The sequence below is a fragment of the Hyperolius riggenbachi genome, chromosome 3, assembly GCF_040937935.1.
Source record: "Hyperolius riggenbachi isolate aHypRig1 chromosome 3, aHypRig1.pri, whole genome shotgun sequence".
Taxonomy (NCBI): Eukaryota; Metazoa; Chordata; class Amphibia; order Anura; family Hyperoliidae; genus Hyperolius; species Hyperolius riggenbachi.
Window position 1 is genome coordinate 218,043,113 of NC_090648.1, and position 21,457 is coordinate 218,064,569.

A 21,457-nucleotide genomic window follows, 5' to 3' on the forward strand; every position below is an offset into this window, starting at 1 on the left:
TTCAGCTTTCTTACATGTCAGCATGTAAAACGTCTAAGTATTCTGTATGCAATTGCAGCACAATTCTCATTCACTAGAACTGAGAAGCGCAAAACACGATCGCCAAAAAAGGTAAAATCGCAATTGCATGCAATTTGCGCTTACAAGTATGAACGGGGCCCTATGCTACGTACACACATGCGACAACGATCGTTCGTTATGAACGACAAACAAACTTTTAATTGAAGAAAGTACGACCTAAGTAAAGTTAGTTGTAAAAGGTGTGTAACGATTTGATCGTTAAAACGAACGTTACATCACATAAAGCAACGATTGCGCTTGCGCATAAAAATGAAAAGTTCCATGGAGAAATAGTGATATGCGCATGTCAGGCCTAGTACGAACTATCGTTTCCAACGATGTACTACTTTTGCAAATGATCGTCGTTTGGAAAAATCCGCCAAGCTAGATCGTTCGTTTTTAACGATCTAGCTCGTCCGTCGTTAGACTTAATGGTCGTTGGCTGCTTTTTTTCAAACGATCGTCGTTTGAAACGATCGGGGAACGATCATTTCAAACGACTATAGTCGCATGTGTGTACGCACCTCTAGGGTTAATTCACACTGCAAGAGCTTTTTAAGTGCTAGTAATTTGAAAAAAAGCTCTTGCTAATGCAATGCTATGGGTGATTTTTATAAAATCACATCGCTCCAGAGAGAACACTCACATAGCATTACTTTAGCAAGAGTTTACAAAAAGCTGTTGCAGCGTGAGCCAGCCCTAATTCCCCATTACCTGGGTTTAATAGGTTCTCAATATCAAATTACCGATGAATAGGTCAATAGGGCTGGGATCAAGGAGAAAATAATTATACAGAAATCACATCACTCCCTATTTCAGTTTAGCTAATTTGAGCTGATTTAACACTGTTAAGCGAAACAAAACGGATCCCAATGGATGCAAACGGATCTAATATTAATCAATAGGGTCCATTTGAATCAGTCTGTTTGGAATGGATCCATTCAGTCCCTTCCGCCGCACGGAACACAAATATAAGGAGTCTGTGATGATTCCGGATTGATGGATCCAACACAATGACCGAGCAGTAACGGATAGGAATTTATGGATTAAAACTGATACTCAATGTAACAACTGATCCATTTGATAAATCAGTTTTTACTCGGATCAGTTTTTGTTCCGTGCAGTGTGAACCTTAAAGTGAACCTGAACCAAGTAAAATTATTTAAAATAAACACATGAGGTACCTGCAAATGAATACTACATACTTACCTCATCATCAGTTCCTCTCAGACGCTCACCATTTCTTCTTACAATGATGCCTCTCAGTTCTGACAAGATCTTGTTAGACTTGGAAGTTGAAAGCCTTAAGCTAGGTACACACGTGCCGATGTAACTTATCAATCGAGCCGCTGACGCGGCTCGATTGATAAGATCCGACAGGTCCGATCTCGCCGCCACTCTATTCCCCACGAGCGGACAATAGCGGGGATTCGAGCGGAAGATAAGCGGCGCCGGCGGGGACGAGCGGGTATCAAATCCGACGCACGCGCGTACGAGCAGGGACGTGGCGGGTACGTGGAAGAGGCGATCCGGCGGCTAATCGAGCCGCCGGATCGCTCCGTCTAGATTAGGCTTTAGAGCCCTTTTCCACTATATCAGTAGCTATCAGTTATAACTGAAAAGACAACTTATGTGCAAGGTAATGTTCATGTTTCCCTATGGCTCAAGCGATATTGCTGGTTAACGAAGTGCTGACCCAGAAGCTGTTATGGGGTCTTTGCCATTTTTTAAAATGGAAGATGAAGAATTCCATCGATCACAGTGGACAAACAGGATGTGAGAGAGGAGAGATTCATGAGCAGACTACGTGGGAGGTAAGTATGAGGTGTGTAGGTTTATTTTGACTTTTATTTTTCAGTTCAAGTTTGCTTTAAAGGGAAGATCCGCGCAGACTATAAAAAACAAACTGCACTTACCTGGGGCTTCTTCCAGCTCCTGGCAGTCGATCGGTGCCCTCGCCGCAGCTTCTCTCCCTTCCGGCGTCCAGCGGTGAAGAAGCCGACCTCGCCAGGTCGGCTTCCGGGTCGGCTTCATGTGTGCTCCACGGCACGGGTCACGTGGTGTAAGCGACGTTATCTGGTCTCTACTGCGCAGGGGCAGTAGTTCTGCGCCTGCGCAGTAGAGACCCGATGACGTCCCTACACCACATGACCCCCCGCTGTGGAGCGCACATGAAGGCGACCTGGCGAGGTCGGCTTCTTCACCGCTAGACGCCGGGAGGGAGAGGAGCTGCGGCGAGGGCACCGATCGACTGCCAGGAGCTGGAAGAAGCCCCAGGTAAGTGCAGTTTGTTTTTTATAGTCTGCGCGAACCTTCCCTTTAAGCAAGATCACAGAAATGTTGATTTTTAATTTTTTTCATCTCAAGTATGCTCTGTTTACCATATGAACATATAGTAAATACCCACCTTTGTAGTGTGAAGCATCTGGATGGTCCTAAAGCTTCCCGGATCCTCCAGCAGCCCACCATTCCAGTGCAGGGCACTTGTATGCCTATACAATGCATGCCTTTCTAATATGCTTTTCCTGGTCCTAAGCAGGGCCATGGACAAGCGCTTCCGGACAGGGCATGTGCGAGTAATGACAGCACATGTCCAGTAAAACAAAGTGCTTGTGCGTGGAGGAAAAAAGCCATGTCATGCGAGGCTTCAATCTACTGGGTATGCCCAGATCTTACTGGAACATTGCCCAGTGTGGATGAGCTTACCTGTGGCTAGGAGTACAGCCAATGGGTGAAGAGGGACGCTGCACTGGAACGGTGGGCTGTTGGAGGATCCAGGAAGCCTCTGGCCCATCCAAAGGCTTCCTACTACTGAGGTAAGTATCTTACTTTTGCTTCTATAAATCATTTCAGGTGTTCTTTAAGGGTCTTTTTCCACTAGCGGCGATTGCGATGCTGAATCGCAAATTGCTAGTGATTTTAAAATCGCTACGGTTTGCTTTTTAACATAGGAATCGCGGTAGGTAATTTCCACTACCGCGATTCGTTTGACTCAAATGCGACCGCGCCGCGGAGCGATTTTTGCCTCGATTTTGCTATGCAGTGCATTGCATAGCAAAATCGCGATCGCAAACGCCGGGAAAATTTGTTCACTTCGCTGAATTGCAATCGCTAGCGTTTAGCGCAAACGCTAGCGATTGCTAGTGGAAATGGGCTTTAAGGGCCTGTATCTGCTAATGTATGTGTATACATCTGGTGTGGATTATTTATTCCCCCTGTCATTGTTGTTTGACTGCTGTGCTTGCTTTGACTGATCACTCCTAATGAGATCAGTATTACGGTAACTTAATGTAAACCTAGGGGATTGGGGAAAAAATAAATACTACATCCTAAATATATGGATATGCTTCCCCTGTCCTACTCCGTTCCTTCATTCCAGTGCTGGCACCCCTGAAGTTGCATGGACCTTGCCAGCATTGTGCAGGCAGCTCACACCTGTGCTGTACCACAGAGCCACCATTTGGGCTCAACAGAAAAAGCTTGCTCAGCTTTGTGTTAGTGCACAGGGGCGTGGCACCTGCGAAGCGCAGGCAAGCTCCATCGGCAAGCCCTTATCAATCGGCTTGTGGGTGTCTCATCACTGGAACGGCAAGGAGGAGGGTGATGGGGAAGTCTCTGAAGGATCCAGAGGTTTCCCTCTCCCGAGGTAAGTATTTATGTTTTATTTTCCCTTCAGGGTTACTTTAACCACTTCACCACTGAGGGGTTTTACCTCCTGACCACCAGAGCAATTTTCACCTTTCAGCGCTCCGTCCATTCATTCATCTGTAACTTTATTATTACTTATCGCAATTAAATGAACTATATCTTGTTTTTTCCGCCACCAATTAGACTTTCTTTAGGTGGGACATTATGCCAAGAATTATTTTATTCTAAATGTGTTTTAATGGGGAAAATAGGAAAAAATGTGGGAAAAAATTATTATTTTCAGTTTTCGGCCATTATAGTTGTTAAATAATGCATGCTACTGTAATTAAAACCCATGAAATGTATTTGCCCATTATTCCCGATTATAAAACCGTTTAAATTATGTCCCTATCACAATGTTTGGCCCCAATATTTTATTTGGAAATAAAGGTGCATTTTTTTCAGTTTTGCGTCCATCCCTAATTACAAGCCCGTAGTTTATAAAGTAACAGTGTTATACCCTCTTAAAAATAAATATTTTAAAAGTTCAGTCCCTAAGGTAACTATTTATGTTTTTTTTTTTATTGTATATATATTTTTTTTTTTAAATTACAAAAAAAAATAAAAATTGGGGATTGTGGGAGGTAATGAGTTAATTTATTATGTAAAACAATTTATTTGTATGTGTAAAATGCATTAGGGTGTAGTTTACTATTTGGACACAAGATGGCCACAGTGAGTATGTTTACATGCGACCTGTAAGAGACCGGAAGGAAGCTTACAGGAAGCAGTAGGAGGCTGGGAGAATCACAATGATCACGCTGTTTCTAATAGAAGCAGCGGATCATTGCGGGGGCTTAGATCAACGAACGGGAATGGATTTTCCCGTTCATTGATCTCCGGGCAAGCGGGCGGCGGCATGCACGAGCGGCGGGTGCGCGCGCACGAGCGGCGGTAGCGCGGAAGGTACGGATTTCTCCGTCCCTGGTTTTTTAGGAGGGAAAAAAGGGACGGAGAAATTCGTACCGCCGGGGGTAAAGTGGTTAAGCACTAGCCAGGGGGCTGTGTTAACAGAATACATTCACTTTTTCAGTACCCATTAGAGTTAATTCTATCAGTCGGAGAGCGCTCTACAGCAGGAATCTAATATGCCCAGTTAAAACTTCCTGAGAGAAGTCCTGAGAGAACAATGGGTTTAGGTTTGGGTGAGATGATCCGGCATGGTAAATCTTTCACTGACACTGACAGGGGGCCACTGTACACACACTAGATTCTCACCAAAGACTTGGCTGAATTTAATCTAAGGTGTAGTTTGATTGTAGTTGGCACTCATCCTGTTTTGAAGCACCTCCACCAATATCACCCGTGAGGAACAGCACTCACCTAGTTGGCCAGAATACGAGTACAACAGTTAAGCAGCACACTGGGGGCATTACATTGGCTCCCCACACCTCTACGGACTTCAGTTAAATCAATTAGATGATCTCCACACCATATCCTTACTTGCAGACGTTATTGATATCAGGGCTGTGGAGTCTGAGCGATTTCGGGTAGCTGGAGTTGGAGGTTTCATAAACTGAGGAGTCGGACGATTTTTGTACCAAATCCACAGCCCTGGTAAGTTTTAGACTAAGGAGTCGGAGTCGAAGCCATTTTGGGTACCTGGAGTCGGAGTTGGAGTCGGTAGTTTCATAAACTGAGGAGTCGGAGTCAGAGTTGGAGTCGGATGATTTTTATACCGACTCTACAGCCCTGATTGATATACTGGGTCCCAGCATTAAAGCTTGCACAGCAATCCAGCAAACTTCAGCTTAATACCTCAACCATATGTAAAACACCCTCATTGTGCAACATGATGAGTAAAACATTATACTTTATTCTAAAGTACACTTACAGTACAATGTCCTGCCAGTGTAAAGAAGCTTTTAAGGTTCTTTGGAGCAGGCTCCACCCCAACTCAGACTCAGCTCCTTAGCAGAAGCCCACACTAATGCTTAATGTTTTCTGGACATTTATATGCCTTATGTGATTGTATTAATCAGATCTTTTTGAGTGTTAATAACGTTGCCCCTGTAGGGCAGAATTGTTCCCATGGGAAGTGGTACTACAATTATTGTAAACTGAGTGGTCCTGTACTGATTGTATATTGAGTGGTAAGGATATTGCCAGTCCTTTAATTCTTCCTAACAGTGGGAACATGGTACCGGTGTATAATTTCTGTACTATTTTTAATCGAATGCCTGGTACACACGATGCAATTTCCTGTCAGATTGACGGCCCAATCGATTTTGCATAGAAGTTATCGAAAAATCGATCAGAAAAATGATCGGAAATCAGATTGGACTTGTCGGAAACTATCAATTCGACTGTCAATCGGACGGACAATTGCATTGTGTATACCAGGCATAAGGTGTGTACGATCCTTTAGACCAGGAATACACAATGCAATTTTCTGTCCGATAGATGTGTCAATAGATAATTTCCGAAAGGTCTGATATGATTTTGATCGTTTTTCTGATTGATTTTCTGATCACTTCTATACACATTGATCAGAAAAATGATCAGGAATCAGATCGGACCTGTCGGAAATTATCTAATCGACCCATCTATCTGACGGAAAATTGCACGGTGTATTACCAGCATTCGATTTTGGGATTCCAGAAAATACTTATTTAGGAAAAATACAGAGGCGCCAAAAGGATAAAACCACCATATGTTAAAAAAAAACCCATAAAATGGGGGGTACTGGATGACTTACCTCCCCAATGATGACAAATTGCAATTATTCAAAAATAAATAGAATTTATTCTTACTCCATAAGTACACTCTGCAATGCAATTCACGGGTCTACAGCCTCTGTGTGACACAGAGGCGCTAAACCCGCTCTTTGACATTTTTAGTTGCTCCTAGTTTTATGTTGCCTGAGGAAGCGGGCTGTAGACCTGTGAAACGTGTTGCAGAGTGTACTTATGGAGTAAGAATAAATTGCATTTATTTTTGAACAATTGCAATTTGTCATCATTGTGGAGATAAATCATCCAGTACCTCCCATTTTATGGTTTTTTTTTAACATAAGGTGGTTTTATCCTTTTGGCGCCTCTGTAATTGTCTTGAATATCTGTATCCACTGGCTGGATGGGTGTGATCACCCTTTTCCTTTCTACGGAGAGCGACTTCTTAGCCTGAATGGGGACAGGCCTAAATTCCCCGCATGCGAGATTAGTGGTTGCTTAGACTCAGCAACCCACACTTGTGAGTAACATTTCTTCATTTTGGAAACTGTGATTTTAATAACGGTACTACACTATTGGGGCTCTCGTTTTTCCTTTTGTCTCCACTTATTTAGGATAAAGATCATTGGTGTAACTACAGCGCCATGGGCCCCTGTGTACATTTGTATACTAGGCCCTCCCACCGCCACTGTATTGCATGATACAGAATACCAAAAACACACTTTCCAAGGGCAGCCACTGTGTGAGTAACTGAAGGCAAAGGAAATAGTTTGTCAATATTTCACCAATATTCAAAGCAAATATAGCAGTTATCATCAAAACTACAGCACCAATACAGAGCTAATGCATCGGCTAGAGGAGGGACACAAGGGGGCCTGTCAGTTCCAGGGGCCCTGGAGCAGTCACAACCTCTACATTGAAAGAATAAATAATGGGAAGCCCGACTCCAATTTGCAACACAGAAAGAATAGATAATGGGGACATTTCGACACAATATCCGCAACCTCTACATCCCCTACTGTCATGCTACTGAAGGATTATAGGTACAATTGTTTACATCACCAGTTAATTTTTAACTTCAGTTGTCCATTAACTCCCAGCCACAGAGCTGCATAAACACTTTTAACATCTGTTATCCAAAGTGATCTTTATTGATTGGTTTAGATAGCACTAGGAATGAGGGCTGTAAAGACACTCTGTTTCCTGACCAGCAGCATTGCTCTAGAGAGGGGCAGCTGCGTGAGTGGCACCATGCTGCAGGACCTGCCTTTGATCTTTGAGATCTTGCAGAAACAAAAATTGGGCAGTCCTGAAGGATCACAGAAAAGGAGGCCGACCAGCATCGGCAGGTTCCTGTGCACACTTTACATTTCTGGCTAAAATGATCAGGAACAATTATTTAGGCCATGAAAAGTGTGTACAATGCTTTTTCTTGGGAAGTAGAAAAAGGGGATTACCAGCGCAATCACCTTCCTTGACTCCTCCTGGGCTGCCTGCGTCTGCCGTCAAGACATCATCACGTCACCACCGCTTGATGACACCTGATGTCCTGTAGCTGTACTGCAGGCTGTCACTGCGCTGTGCCCATGGAGGAGTTGGCTTTCTGGCCTCACCTCAACAGTGTGTTTTCCCGGGGGAGGGGGCACCATCTTTACACCCTCGCCTTGGGTGCAATTTAGCCTAGAAACTGCCCTGAGTGTGTACATAGCTTCAGAAGCCTCTTCCCTAGACATCTAGAGAAAACAGGGCTTAGCAATAGGGGATGCAAAGGTTGCGACTGCATTGTGGCCCTTGCAACGGAGGTCCTCATTCAGCCGCTGTATTAGCTCTTCATTGGGGCTATGTTACTAATAATCACCTCTGTATGTGCTTTCAATAGTGGTTATTATCAACATTTAGTTCCCCTCCGTTACTTAAAGTAACCCTGAATTGAGACTCCAAAAAATGAATGAAGCCCATGTTTATCTCCTCTTGAGTGTGCTGATGCTGCTCTTTGCTCACCCTCCATTCCCTGTCCCTCAGAGTGTTTGACAGTATCTTCCAGTCGCATACTGAATCCAGGAAGTTCCCTCAATAGGCACCACATGATTGAGAACTGCACAGGTGCAGATCTGAACCGCATGAGCAAAGCAAAAGCAAGCTCTGCACAGGTGCAGTTCTGAACTGAGTGAGCTCTGCACAGGTGCAGTTCTGAACTGAGTGAGCAAAGCAAAAGCAAACTCTGCACAGGTGCAGTTCTGAACCGCGCAAGCAAAGCAAATTCTGCACAAGTGCAGTTCTGAACCGCGCAAGCAAAGCAAAAGCAAACTCTGCACAGGTGCAGTTCTGAACCGCGCAAGCAAAGCAAAAGCAAGCTTTGCACAGGCGCAGTTCTGAACCACGCGAGAAAATCAAAAGCAAGTTCTACAGTACATAGCTACAATTTTGAACCACAAGAGCAAAGCAAAAGCAAGCTCTGCACAAGCGCAGTACTGAACTGTGTAAGCAAAGCAAAAGCAAGCTCTGCAGAGGCACAGTTCTGAACTGTGCGAGCAAAGCAAAAGCAAGCTCTGCACAGGCACAGTTCTGAACCGTGTGCGAGCAAAGCAAAAGCAAGCTCTACACAGGCGTAGTTCTGAACTGCGCAAACAAAGCATAAGCAAGCTCTGCACAGGTTCAGTCCTGAAATGCGCAAGCAAAGCAATTGCAAGCTCTGCACAGATGCAGTCCTGAAATGCGCAAGCAAAGCAATTGCAAGCTTTGCTCAGGTGCAGTTCTGAACCGTGTGAGCAAAAGCATAAGCAAGCTCTGCACAGGTTCAGACCTGAAATGCGCAAGCAAAGCAATTGCAAGCTTTGCCCAGGTTCAGTTTTGAGCCGCGCAAACAAAGCAAAAGCAAGCTTTGCACAGGTGCAGTTCTGAAAAGCATGAGCAAAGCAAAAGCAAGCTCTGCACAGGCACAGTTCTGAACTGTGTGAGCAAAGCAAAAGCAAGCTCTGCCCAGGTGTATTTCTGAAACATGCAAGCAAAGCAAAATCAAAAGTTAATTCACAAATGCTTTCTTTCTCTGCACAGGTGCAGGTCATCTGCTCTCTCCATATTTGCTCTGTATTGCTTGGAGGAACTTCCGGGCTCCTGCAGAAATAAGGGGACGAGGAAGAGAAAACGGGGTGCGGGGCACTCCAACCAGCACAGCACACTTTGGAATAGGTACTCTAGGCAATCATGGGCTTAAGGCCTCTTTCACAGTGGGACGTTGCGTTTGATGCGATGTTAAAGTCGCACAACGTGCCCCTAACGCAGCGCATGTAGGTTATGAAATTGGACGTTATTTTGCACTGCGTTATGTGTCTCTTGGTGCGCCGTTTTCGACACATACTAATGGAACGAAAACAACGCATGCGCTACATTTTAAAAAGAAAAAACATTACTGAGCATGTGCAACACACAACGCTGCAAATGTATTGCTAAACGCACAGCATGCAGCACTTTCTAAATATTGCTACACGTTACACACAACGCAACGTGTGCACTGTGAATGTCGCATAGACTTGTGCGTTAGTCTGCGTTATAATGTTTTACAATGTGCGACTTTAATGTCCCACTGTGAAAAGAGGCCTAAAACAACAGGATTTCCTGTAACACTGTACAAAAATCATCCGACTCCTCAGTTTATGAAACCACTGACTCCGACTCCAGGTACCCAAAATTGCTCTGACTCCTCGACTCTGACTCCTTAGTCTAATTTTTACAAAGGTTATGGATTTGGTTCAAAAATCACCCGACTCCTCAGTTTATTAAAACCACTGACTCCAACTCCAGGTACCCAAAATTACTCCGACTCCACAGCCCCGACACTGTGGCTGTCATTGGCTGGTTTGGGATGGTGCACTCAATTACGTACAGAGAACATGAGAATTGTGCACAAAGTAAAATTTGCACTAGGGCTCATAGCTCTGCCACTGAAAAAAAAAGGTCTAAAAATCTATCTCCTCTCACTAAGTCTATGAAACGAAGTGAATTCAGCACCCCTACACAGTGGAAGGATTAATGTACACTTTTCCACCAGCGCGTTTGCGCTGGCTGAATCGCAAAAACGCAAACCGCTAGCGATTTTACAATCGCTACGGTTTGCTTTTTAACATAGGAATCGCGGTAGGTCATTTCCACTACCGCGATTCGTTTTTGTCGCGAACGCGCGGCGGAGCGATATTTGCCGCGATTTTGCTATGCAGTGCATAGCATAGCAAAATCGCGGCCGCGAACGTCGGGGAATCGCCGGTTTTGCGATTCAGCAATCGCTAGCGTTCAACGTGAACGCTAGCGACTGCAGGTGGAAAAGGGCCCTAGTGTTGAACTGCTGAGTCTATGAAATGCATCATTCTGGCTCACAATGATTTCTGTTCCCTGGGAGAGAAGTGCTAGAAAAAAAGAATAATGTCATTATTATTACTTTGACATGCCTGTTCCATGGCCAGCATAACACATGTGCGGACTGCATTTTTCTAAATGTTCAAGTAAGGCATTCCATACTTACTGCATACAGAGGGGATAATGAGCAATAAATAGAGGATAGCCATGTCTTCTGGGCATTAGAAGCTACAAGGAAAAGGGAAGAAAAGGTAAATTTAACATCATCCTCTTTGTGATGACAACACAGACAGGAAGTGGTAGATATACAAAGACAATAAATATATGAATATTGAATATAAAAAGTCCTGATGAATACTGTACATCCTCCTCAGGACTATGAATCTCACAATTTAAATGCATTGAATTAGATCCTGTGTCATTTCTGGCTTTAGATTTTATTATTCATTGTTAACAAGATACAATTCTGTAAACTATCAACATGAGAGAGATTTATTTAATTAAACACTTATAATATTATAGTTGTTAAAAGCACCATAATATTTAAACAACAAGGACTGCCACGTTAAACCACACCTCCAGTTCACACAATGCATCTGGATAAACGATAGGGATAGCCAGTGCAGTGAGTCATGTCACTGCAATGCCATTGCCCACCATGGTTAGCAGGCCGTCCAGACAAGAAAAGCAAACTTATTTCAATAACAGATGGAAAGATTGTAGTTTACATGATAACTTCTGTATGAAATCAAAACCTTACCTGTCAGACTGAGCTTTATAATGTGCTAGGCGGTAAGCAGAGAATGCTCCCCTCTCTGTCCCCTTATAAAGAGCCAGTAGCCGGCAGACTGGCTGCAGGAAACTGTCTATCAATGTCTCCCACACAGCGGGCACTCACACCGTGTTCCATATTCTGCTTCCTTTCCCTTCCCATTCGCCTTGTGAGCTCACAGGGCGTGTGATAGGGGGTGGGCAGAGAGCAGAATCCACATCACAGTCTCCATTGGATGAAGCTCTCTGACAAAGACCCCCTAACCGGAGGCAGAGGTGGCAGTTAACCCTTTGATTGAACTTGTATGAATACAGAACGTTATTCAGACTTCCCGGAAGCTAGAGAAACTGCACGTGACTATTGAGTGGTATAAAAAAACATGTCAAATGCACACCCTGCCTACACGAAGGAAGCTGTATGTATATTTATTTAAATGTTTTTCTAACTGTGATATGTACTCTGAATCTGTACAGATTAGAACCACAGAAGATGCTGGTGCTGTATAAAGTAAAAAAAAAAGAATACAGTAATGTGTGGCAGTATGGATAGATAAAATGTCAAGTACCATTATACTTGCAGTGTTATAAAAGTAAAACTAGATTATATAATAATGAGCAGTTGAATAAATATTTGCAAGTAGGGGAACTACTTTTAGCTGAGTGAACATTTGCTCTTTTACCATCAGAGTTTTCACATATTTTCACATTTATAAATAAATGTACCTTCATTTTCAAATACAGAATTGATATGACACATATCAGTGGTAAAGTATTTTGCAGGGCTGTGGAGTCGGAGTCGGGGAGTCGGGCAATTTTGGGTGCCTGGAGTCGGAGTCAGGAAAAAATGCACCGACTCCGACTCCTAATGAATTTGTAACTGTAATTAAAATAGAAAATATGATAAAATGTTCTATTTCTCAGATAATAGTCATTAAAAATAATGTATATACAGTGTATATATACAGTAATAGCTGTGCTTAGTCCACAAAAATGAAATAAACCAATCAAAATTATTTACTTGTGCTGCTTCAATAAAGCAGTCCCCGTATTTTTAAGGTCAGATATACATATCTGATTGTGACTGTATATATGATGTGTACACAGGAATCTCTTATATATACTAAATAACATCTATGCCAGGCTTTCTCAACCAGGGTTCCCTGGAACCCCAGGGTTCCTTGAGTACTCTGTAGGGGTTCCTTGGCATTTTACCCCATCATGGGGGAAGTATAATAGAGCACACTATAATAGGTGGTACTGTAACAAGAAGCACTAAATTGGGGGCTCAGGAGACAGTATAATGAGTGGCAGTGTAATGGTGGTAGTGAAATTAGCAGCCTAACCTATTTAAAGACCATGCCTCCTGGTGAAATAAACTGCCACACATACTTTTAAAGACTATGCCTCCTGCAAAATAAATGCAGGGCTTCCTTGAGATCAAAAAATTGTTTGCAGGGGTTCCTTGAGCTCCAAAAGCTATTTGCAGGGTTCCTCCAGGGTAGAAAGGTCGAGAAAGGCTGATCTATGCTGTAAGAATAAAGCCTGATGTGTAGCTGTGTCACTAATAGAGATGGTCAATGAGGTGGAAATAATTCTGCACTGATGCTGATTTATGCAAATGTATGCACTCCCTTTGCTGATGAAATCAAATAATTTGATATGTTGTTAAAATTTGGTTTGGTGACTACAAATTAAAGGGTACCTGAGACGGATGAAAAGTAAAGTTGTATACATACCTGGGGCTTCCTCCAGCCCCCTTCAGGCTAATCAGTCCCTCGCTGTCCTCCACCACCCGGATCTTCTGCTATGAGTCCTGGTAATTCAGCCAGTCAGCGCTGTTCGGCCGCATGCCGCTCCCACAGCCAGGAACATTCTGCACCTGCGCAATAGTGCTGCACAGGTGTAGTATGCTCCTGGCGGCGGAGTGTGTGCATGCGCACTACGCCCGACTGGCTCAAGTACCTGGACTCATCGCAGAAGATCCAGGTGGTGGAGGAGGACAACGAGGGACTGATTATCCTGAAGGCGGCTGGAGGAAGCCCCAGGTATGTATAATGGCCCATACTCACGAGGGACTTTTGTCGCCTCAACACGCGGCGCGCGCGTGTTGCGGCGACAGGTCGCCCGTGAGTATGGGCCGTCGCACGCCCGCGCGCCCCCGAACTGTCGCCCGTCGCTATGTCGCCATGCGATTGAAACTTTCAATCGCATGGCGACAGTCGCCGCTGCCCCCCCGCCGCAACTGTCGCTAGTCCGCGTGAGTACGCGGACTAGCGACAGCAACCTCCATTGAGGTTCACAGACCTTCCGGCGGGGGGAGGAGGAACGTCAGCGACAGCTTCCGCCTTGCCGCTGGTCCCTCTTCCGCATGTGTACGCGGAGGGACCTGGCGAGAAGCTGTCGCCGGCCTGTCGCCCACACGCTCACGTGTGCTGGCGACAGGCGAGTTTTGCAGCCCGTGAGTACGGGCCTTTAAACTTTAAAGAGGAACTGTAACGACAAAACGGCCCCTGGGGGGTACTCACCTCGGGTGGGGGAAGCCTCAGGATCCTAATGAGGCTTCCCACGCCGTCCTGCGTCCCTCGGGGGTCTCGCTGTAGCCCTCCGTACAGCCGTGACGCAATATTTACCTTCCTGGCTCCTGCGCAGGCGCTCTGATGGCTGTCGGCGCCGAAGTAGGCGGAAATACCCGATCGCCGTCGGGTCTGCTCTACTGCGCAGGCGCAAGTTTCCGGCGCCTGCGCAGTAGAGCGGACCCGACGGAGATCGGGTATTTCCGTCTATTTCCGTGCCGAAAGTCGCCACAGCGCCCCCACTGGAGCCAGCAAAGGTAAATATTGAACTGACAGTCGGCACAGTCGCCGGCTGTTCGGAGGGCTGCGGCGAGACCCCCGTGGGACAGAGGACGGCGTGGGAAGCCTCATTAGGATCCGGAGGCTTCCCCCACCCGAGGTGAGTACCCCCCAGGGGATCTTTTTGTTGTTACAGAGTCTCTTTAATTTCATCTGTCTCAGGTTTACTTTGTTACACAGTAGTACTATACTCTACATATGCACTCCCCACAGAGCTGCAGGGAATCCACTGAGAATGCTGGGCACATTGAACACAGAGGTGTTGTCTGTCACCCATAAACCTTGTGCATGATTGTGCATGAAGAATGTGAAATAGAGGAAGAATCTCCTTATTCCCCTGCACATCATTCTTACATGTACCCATACTTACATTGCCTACGGCCTGATAGATGTTCTTTGTTCCGGTTTGTACCTTTTACAAGTACTCTTACCAAGGACTAGTTTTATTCTAAAGGGAATAAATATAGTAGTCTACATATCCTTCTTACTTCAGTTGTCTTGTAAAATTCCTAAGCATTGGCAGTTAAGAGACGAATTTTATGTTACATACTTTTAATCAACAAAATTGTAATATGCAAATTAGAGGAGTCGGAGTCGAGGAGTCGGAGTCGGTGGAATCCTAAACTGAGGAGTCGGAGTCGGTGGATTTTTGAACCGACTCCACAGCCCTGGTATTTTGTAGTTAAAGCTCAACTAATTCTAAAATTAGACAAGCAAATTCTGATAGCAATCACATTGATTAGTGTAAATTAATCACCTATAGAAATTAACTTTTCAAATTGAAAAATCCTTTGTGCAGCTGTACTTGCTGCATCTGAGCAACGATTCACACAACCTCAAGCATTCTAGAGTGTATGTTTAACGTTGGTAAATTGTGATTACCACTGAACTTTTAGTGTTGTAAAACGGCTTTAGTTTTGGTTTTCAGTGTTTCTGCTCATCGATCAGCTATTCCTTTATGATCCACATCTCCTTCGCAAAGCTTAACTCTAAAATCCCTTCCTGATGCATACCGTAATCACAACCTAGCCCCTTCCTCCCTATTGTATATCCCTTTCTGCCACTGAACTGCCTGCCAGTGCTTAGCCCTAACTCCCCCAATGTAACCCCCTTCCTGACACCTATCCCTAGCCTTCCCTCTAAAGGTGGCCAAAAACTATACAATTTGCCGAACGATCGCTTACGAACGATTCTTCGTATGGACGATCGGAAATTATCATTTGAGACCACTAATGGACAAAAATCTCCAAACCAATCCAATCAGATTAATGAAATTGATATGATTTTCGGATCAATCCCATCATTCTCATTGGATTGGTTAGGAGATTTTTGTCAATTTAGTGGTCAGAAATGATAATTTCCTATTGTTCATACGAAGAATCGTTCGTAAATGATCGTTTGGCAAATTGAACCATTAGTTGCCACCTTAACGTATCTTGCCAACCAACACAAACCTCCTAACCCTAATTATCAAATCTAACCTTCTCCAACACTTTCCAATGACACTATCCATTCCAAAATAATGCGTGGTGCTAACCACTAACTATAAAAAGAGATGAGACGAACTGTTCTGAAGCGAACAATCCCTGGGGAATTCCGTGTTCAGCAGTTTCCTCATTTCACCGCTGCCACTTTCCTGGTGGCCGCGCATCCTCGATCACGCGTCCGCAGCCGGGAGCGCCCTGCGTGACGTCATGCGCAGGGCGCTCCCGCCTGTGGGTGCACAATCAAGGACACACGGCCACCGGGAAATCGTCTGTGCAGAAACGAGGTTGCTGCTGAACACGGAACCCTGAGGTCATTCTCCAGGGACTGTTCACTTCAGAACAGTTCATCCCATCTATAACTATAAACAGTACCTTCCATTGTCTATAAGCTGCAACCACTGGTACTTCAGCTAAACACTATAGCTGATTTTCAGTGCCCACCTTCAAAGTAGCTAAGCAGTGGCATACAAACATTACAGCTTGCACAATTAACCAATCAACCTATTGGTCTGAGCCATGCTTATGCGCTTTGAGTCTTACGGGAGAAAAGAGCTTTACAAGTGTTATTTGTTGTTGTTGTAAGAAGCCACATATTAACAATAAGATGCACTGGGTCTATGACAGCACACATATGAATTAGTACACTAATCAATTGTTTCATTCTAGAGCTGAGAAATTTCCTGTTAATAGTGTCAGGATAAAGTCTGCTGGCACCTGAGGCTAAGATGCCAAATGTCCCAGCCGGCCACTACTAAATAAATATGTTTATTTATCCTCTATTGAGGTAGGCACTGTAACATTTGCATACAGTATGTAGTGAGTCTAGAGTCTAGACGCTGGATTCCCAAACTGCACACCCCTTAAAGAGAACCTGAGGCAGTTTGTGGGGTGGCAGATGGGACACAGAGGCATGTTCTCTGCCTCATGACATGCCTTTGTGTCCCCACACCACCTCTCTCTGCCTCCTCACCACTGTGCTATCAACCGCTCCCCCATTCTATTACATGTAACTGCATTTCGCCTACAACTTTTTTAAACATCTTGAACTAGGATCTTCTTTTGCATATATTTTTGTAATTTCATACGAAAGTATGTTTTTATGTATGGTTGCATATCATTGTATTCACTAATGTGTCCCCCCATATGCCTCTTTAAGAACTGCACCATGCCCTCTTCAGGTGTGCTCTGGGTGGGCGGTGCTCATGGTAGATATAAAAATGCCTGTACTTAGATGCCACTTTAGCTACGACAAAGGACCCAGGTGGGTCGGAAACGCGTCAGCTCTTGTGCTGTCATGTACCAGTGTTATACTTTTAACTGATAAACCAATAAAGGATATGGATTTTTTAATACGATGAAGGAGTGTGGATAGCCTTGCTTTACATGGTGGCTAGAAGTTGTGTTCCTGTCTCCTGCACCCTTCCATACACGGCGCAACAATATGTGGTGGGGTGGAGCAGCTTCTTTTTCCTTTCTACTGGTAAGGTTGATGTGGGTGTGTGGAGTCCCAAACAGGGAACACAATGATGCAGTGTCAGCTTTTACCACAACTTCACCGCAAACTTTATTTTTCTTGTAACAGTCTCTACAGGTTGGAAATGATGTCATAGAGCTCTGCTCATTGCTCAACCTCTAAAATGTGGTCTACTGAATCAATGTCTCCTGCCTTCTTGGATGCCATTTCCCTACACCCTGGATGCTATTTCCCTACACCTTCACAATGGGCCTGTTTCAGGCAAAAGGCACTGGTGGTAAATCCATACATGTAAACACAAGAAGTTGTTTTCCATGGTCTCCCTGCACTCTGCGGCAGAGTATACTGGGTCATTTCCTGTGTATAAAAGACCTTCTGGATGGTAAGAAAACACTCCTTGAATTTCCACTTAGTCACTGAAAGGCATTCCTTTGGTGCTCTGATTCAAGTCTGTTGCAGCATTTAAGCAGAGGAGACAATGAACATTGCATGCATTGCATCTCCAAACATTGACATGCTAATGACACATTCCAATTAAAATGCCCCATTAGAGATACAGTCTTATGCTTGGTGAAGGTAATCTGCCATTTGCCAATGCCCTGTTTTTATACCTGTATAAAGAGCCCAAAAGAGAATGTCATCATGCCCACTCACACTGATTGATAAAGTGATTGAAATCAATGGAAAGATAAATGATCAATAGACTGGAAGTTTATAGATTAAAGAGAATCTGTATTGTTAAAGTCGCACTAAAGTAAACATACCAGTGCATTAGGGGACATCTCCTATTCCCCTCTGTCACAATTTCGCCGCTCCCCGCTGCATTAAAAGTAGTCAAAAACAGTTTTAAAAAGCTTGTTTATAAACAAACAAAATGGCCACCAAAACTGGAAGTAGGTTGATGGTACAGTATGTCCACACATAGAAAATACATCCATACTCAAGCAGGCTGTATACAGCCTTCCTTTTGAATCTGAAGAGATCATGTGTGTGTTTACCTTCTTCCCCCTGCAGCTATCATCCACTGAAGAGTGACAGGCTGATTGTTTCTTCCTGCAGACAGCTCTGCGGTGTCTGTAATTCCTCAGCATGTGACAGCCCAGCTCCTTTCACAGCCTAACAGAGGACGATTTATCCAGCTTGTAAAGCTCTCATCTCTCACTGAGAGAGCAGAGAGGCTGCCTAATCTAAATGACACACATGGGAGTGTGCATAGAGGGGGCCTGGAGGCGGGGGCGTACATAACAGATCAACAACACTGAAGAGTTGGCAGCCTTACAGACACAGGGCGACAAACCCGACAGGAGAGAGATAAGTTGATTTATTACAGAAACGGTGATAGTAGAAAGTGCTGCAGTAAGCCAGAGCACATTAGAATAGGTTTAGGAACTTGTAGGATAGTAGAAAAAAGGATGACATTTTTGTTACAGAGTCTCTTTAACAGTATACAACCAGTACTAAACATTAAAATAATAATTTAAAAAAAACAAAAAAACTCTAAAGTGATCTGAAACTCTGACATAACATTCAATAAATATATACGTTCCTTGTGGTTTTGGGTCACCCTGAGCTGCTTGGTTACTGTGTTAATAAAAATGTGTTTTCCTACTTTTTATCATCCATACAGTTACCAGATTTGCTTTTGTGCACAAGCAATATTGTCCATTTACAAATTACAAGATCCCAAAGTACAGTTTATCTGCTGTGAAAGCTGCCATTGCATTTTATTCAAGCTGCTTTTTATTATATATTCAAATCTTCTAGTGAGCTCTTCTGAACTGTGTGCATGCTTGAAGCACAGAGAGAGCTCATTTTCAGTTGTTACACACAATGTAACAATTGTTTAATGTAAACAAAATCTCCTCTCTGGATGCGGATCTTAACCATTTTAGCCACCTGCACGTGATTATCACGTCCAGGCGGCTGCTGTTGCGCTTTTGCGCGTTCCCACGCGCGCCCGTGTGCTCCCGTGTTGCCTTTCATTAGCCCAGAGATCAATGAATGGGAAAATAGTTCCCATTCATTGATCTAAGTCCCCGGTAGAAAGACCAACAGCTTCTTATAAGAAGCCACCGTCTTTCTGACCCCCTCAAAAAAACCTTGTCCTTCTTATACTTCCTGTAAGCGAGATTCTCGTTTACAGGATGGGAGTTAAAAAAAAATCACTGTGGCCATCTTGTGGCCAAATAGTAAAACTACATGTACATACATTTTTTTCACATAAAACACAATAAATTACAATGAAAATTAACTGTTTACCCCCACACCCAAAAAATACCCAAATAATAAAAAAAACAAAAAACAAAAAAAAAAACATAAATAGTTACCTAAGGGTCTAAACTTTTTTTAATATGCATGTCAAGAGATTATATTAATAATATTTTTTAAACTATAAGCTTGTAAATAGCGATGGACGCAAAAGTGAAAAAATTCACCTTTATTTCAAAATAAAATTTTGGCACTATACATTGTGATAGGGACATATTTTAAATGGTGTAATAACCGGGACAAATGGGCAAATACAATGTGTGGGTTTTAATTATGGTAGCATGTATTATTTTAAAGCTATAATGGCCCAAAAATTGAGAAATAATGCATTTTTTCCATTTTTTTCTTAACTTTCCTAACTTAACTAAAAATAATTCTTATTAAAATGTGCCACCCAAAAGAAAGCCTAATTGGTGGTGGAAAAAATAAGATATAGATCAATTAATTGTGATAAGTAGTGATAACGTTATTGGCAAATGAATGGAATGTGAAAATTTCTCAGATGCTGCATAAGGAAAAATGACTGAGGGCTGAAATGGTTAAGCTGAAGGAGCTTTCCAGTGCAGAGCAAAGTGGTGTGTTTAACTGCTTGAATGCTGTTCTGCTACAAAATTGTTTTGTGATAGTAGGTTTAAAGCTGTAAGGAAACTTTTAGAGCAAAGAAGAAATGCTGAGTTTCAGACTACTTTAAGACAGTGAAATTCAATTAAGTACACCTCCATATGGGTACCATTAGTGGCAGGATGAACATCTAGTTTATAGGACATTTCACAATGTTCGCAAACATATACTGTGACAAAGTTTATAGTATATATTATGCACTTCAAATTCACTATGCTAGTAACTTTCATGGGGCAGACATTATCTCTAACGTACTCTATTAGAATAATGTAATGTTATGGTGTTGGAGGAATACAGGTCAGGGAATTAGACCACCATAACCTATCCATTGGTTGGATGTGACATCCAGGACGTTTTAGACCTCATGGTTTCAATGGGGTACAGCATCATCTAGCTGAAAAACGTGGTATAGCAAAGATCCCAATCTATGTAGGTAATAGTAAACAAATACCAGTTTGATTGTTTTTAAGTTTTATTCATTTTTGTAGAAATAAAACCAATACTAAGCGAACAGCTATAACATCCAGCACAACAAATCTGTTTACATCTCAGGTGTCAAACTCCAGGCCTGGAGAGCCAGATCCACGCCAGTGTTTAGGATGGACTGCGAACGAGAGGAATGTGTTCTACCTGATGGACCACACCTTTCCTGATACAGACCCATCAATTAATTTGAGCTGTACCAAAAATGTGTGAGGACCTTGGCCCTCGAAGGACCGGTTTAACATGCCTGGTTTACATGGTGAAATATTTATCTAAATACAGTCTTATAGCTGTCATGTTGTATAGGATAAATAAAACATCAAAGTAACATGTCTAAAGTCAGTATGACCCTGTATTACCTCCACCATTTGTAATCTACACACATGAGAGCCATCCTTAGTTTAAAGAGAAAGAAGTAAGAGAAAAAAAGAAAGAAAGAAGGAAAATGAAAGAGATGGGTGAGAAAGGTGGTCTCTAGTCCACTCTTCTATATGAATACATTTAGTACCCTGCTATAGCAACAGATTTGAGAAGCCTGATGTATTATCCAAAGGTTTCCATAGTAGACTCTCCCCAAATTTTATTAAAGTGGCCAAAGCTATACTGCAGCCTTGCCGTAATCAATTCCATCGTATATATACAGTATACTGCATTCTACAGTGGACTTTAGCAATGGATAGAGGTAACATGCCCTTCCAATGTTTGGAGATTAGGCATCTTGCCGATGTCAAA

General features: G+C 43.3%; 1 protein-coding gene and 1 long non-coding RNA gene across 3 annotated transcripts in view; one reads left to right on the top strand and one right to left on the bottom strand.

The window, feature by feature from the left end:
• The window catches only part of CD276 (CD276 molecule), a 34,604-nt gene extending 22,748 nt beyond the window's left edge, over window positions 1–11,856 (bottom strand). For both annotated transcript variants that reach the window (XM_068275741.1, XM_068275739.1), the window contains exons 1-2: window positions 11,530–11,856; window positions 10,936–10,997 (exon numbers count right to left, since the gene is read on the bottom strand). In XM_068275741.1, coding sequence (XP_068131842.1) covers window positions 10,936–10,978 — 43 coding nt within the window. In that variant the 5' untranslated portion in view covers window positions 10,979–10,997; window positions 11,530–11,856. The remainder of the gene's footprint in view (window positions 1–10,935; window positions 10,998–11,529) is intronic.
• Window positions 11,724–21,063, top strand: LOC137563372 (uncharacterized). Its single transcript, XR_011030337.1, has 3 exons — window positions 11,724–11,956; window positions 17,462–17,735; window positions 20,795–21,063. It is a non-coding gene; the product is annotated as an uncharacterized lncRNA (long non-coding RNA).
• Window positions 21,064–21,457: the final 394 nt, after the last annotated feature.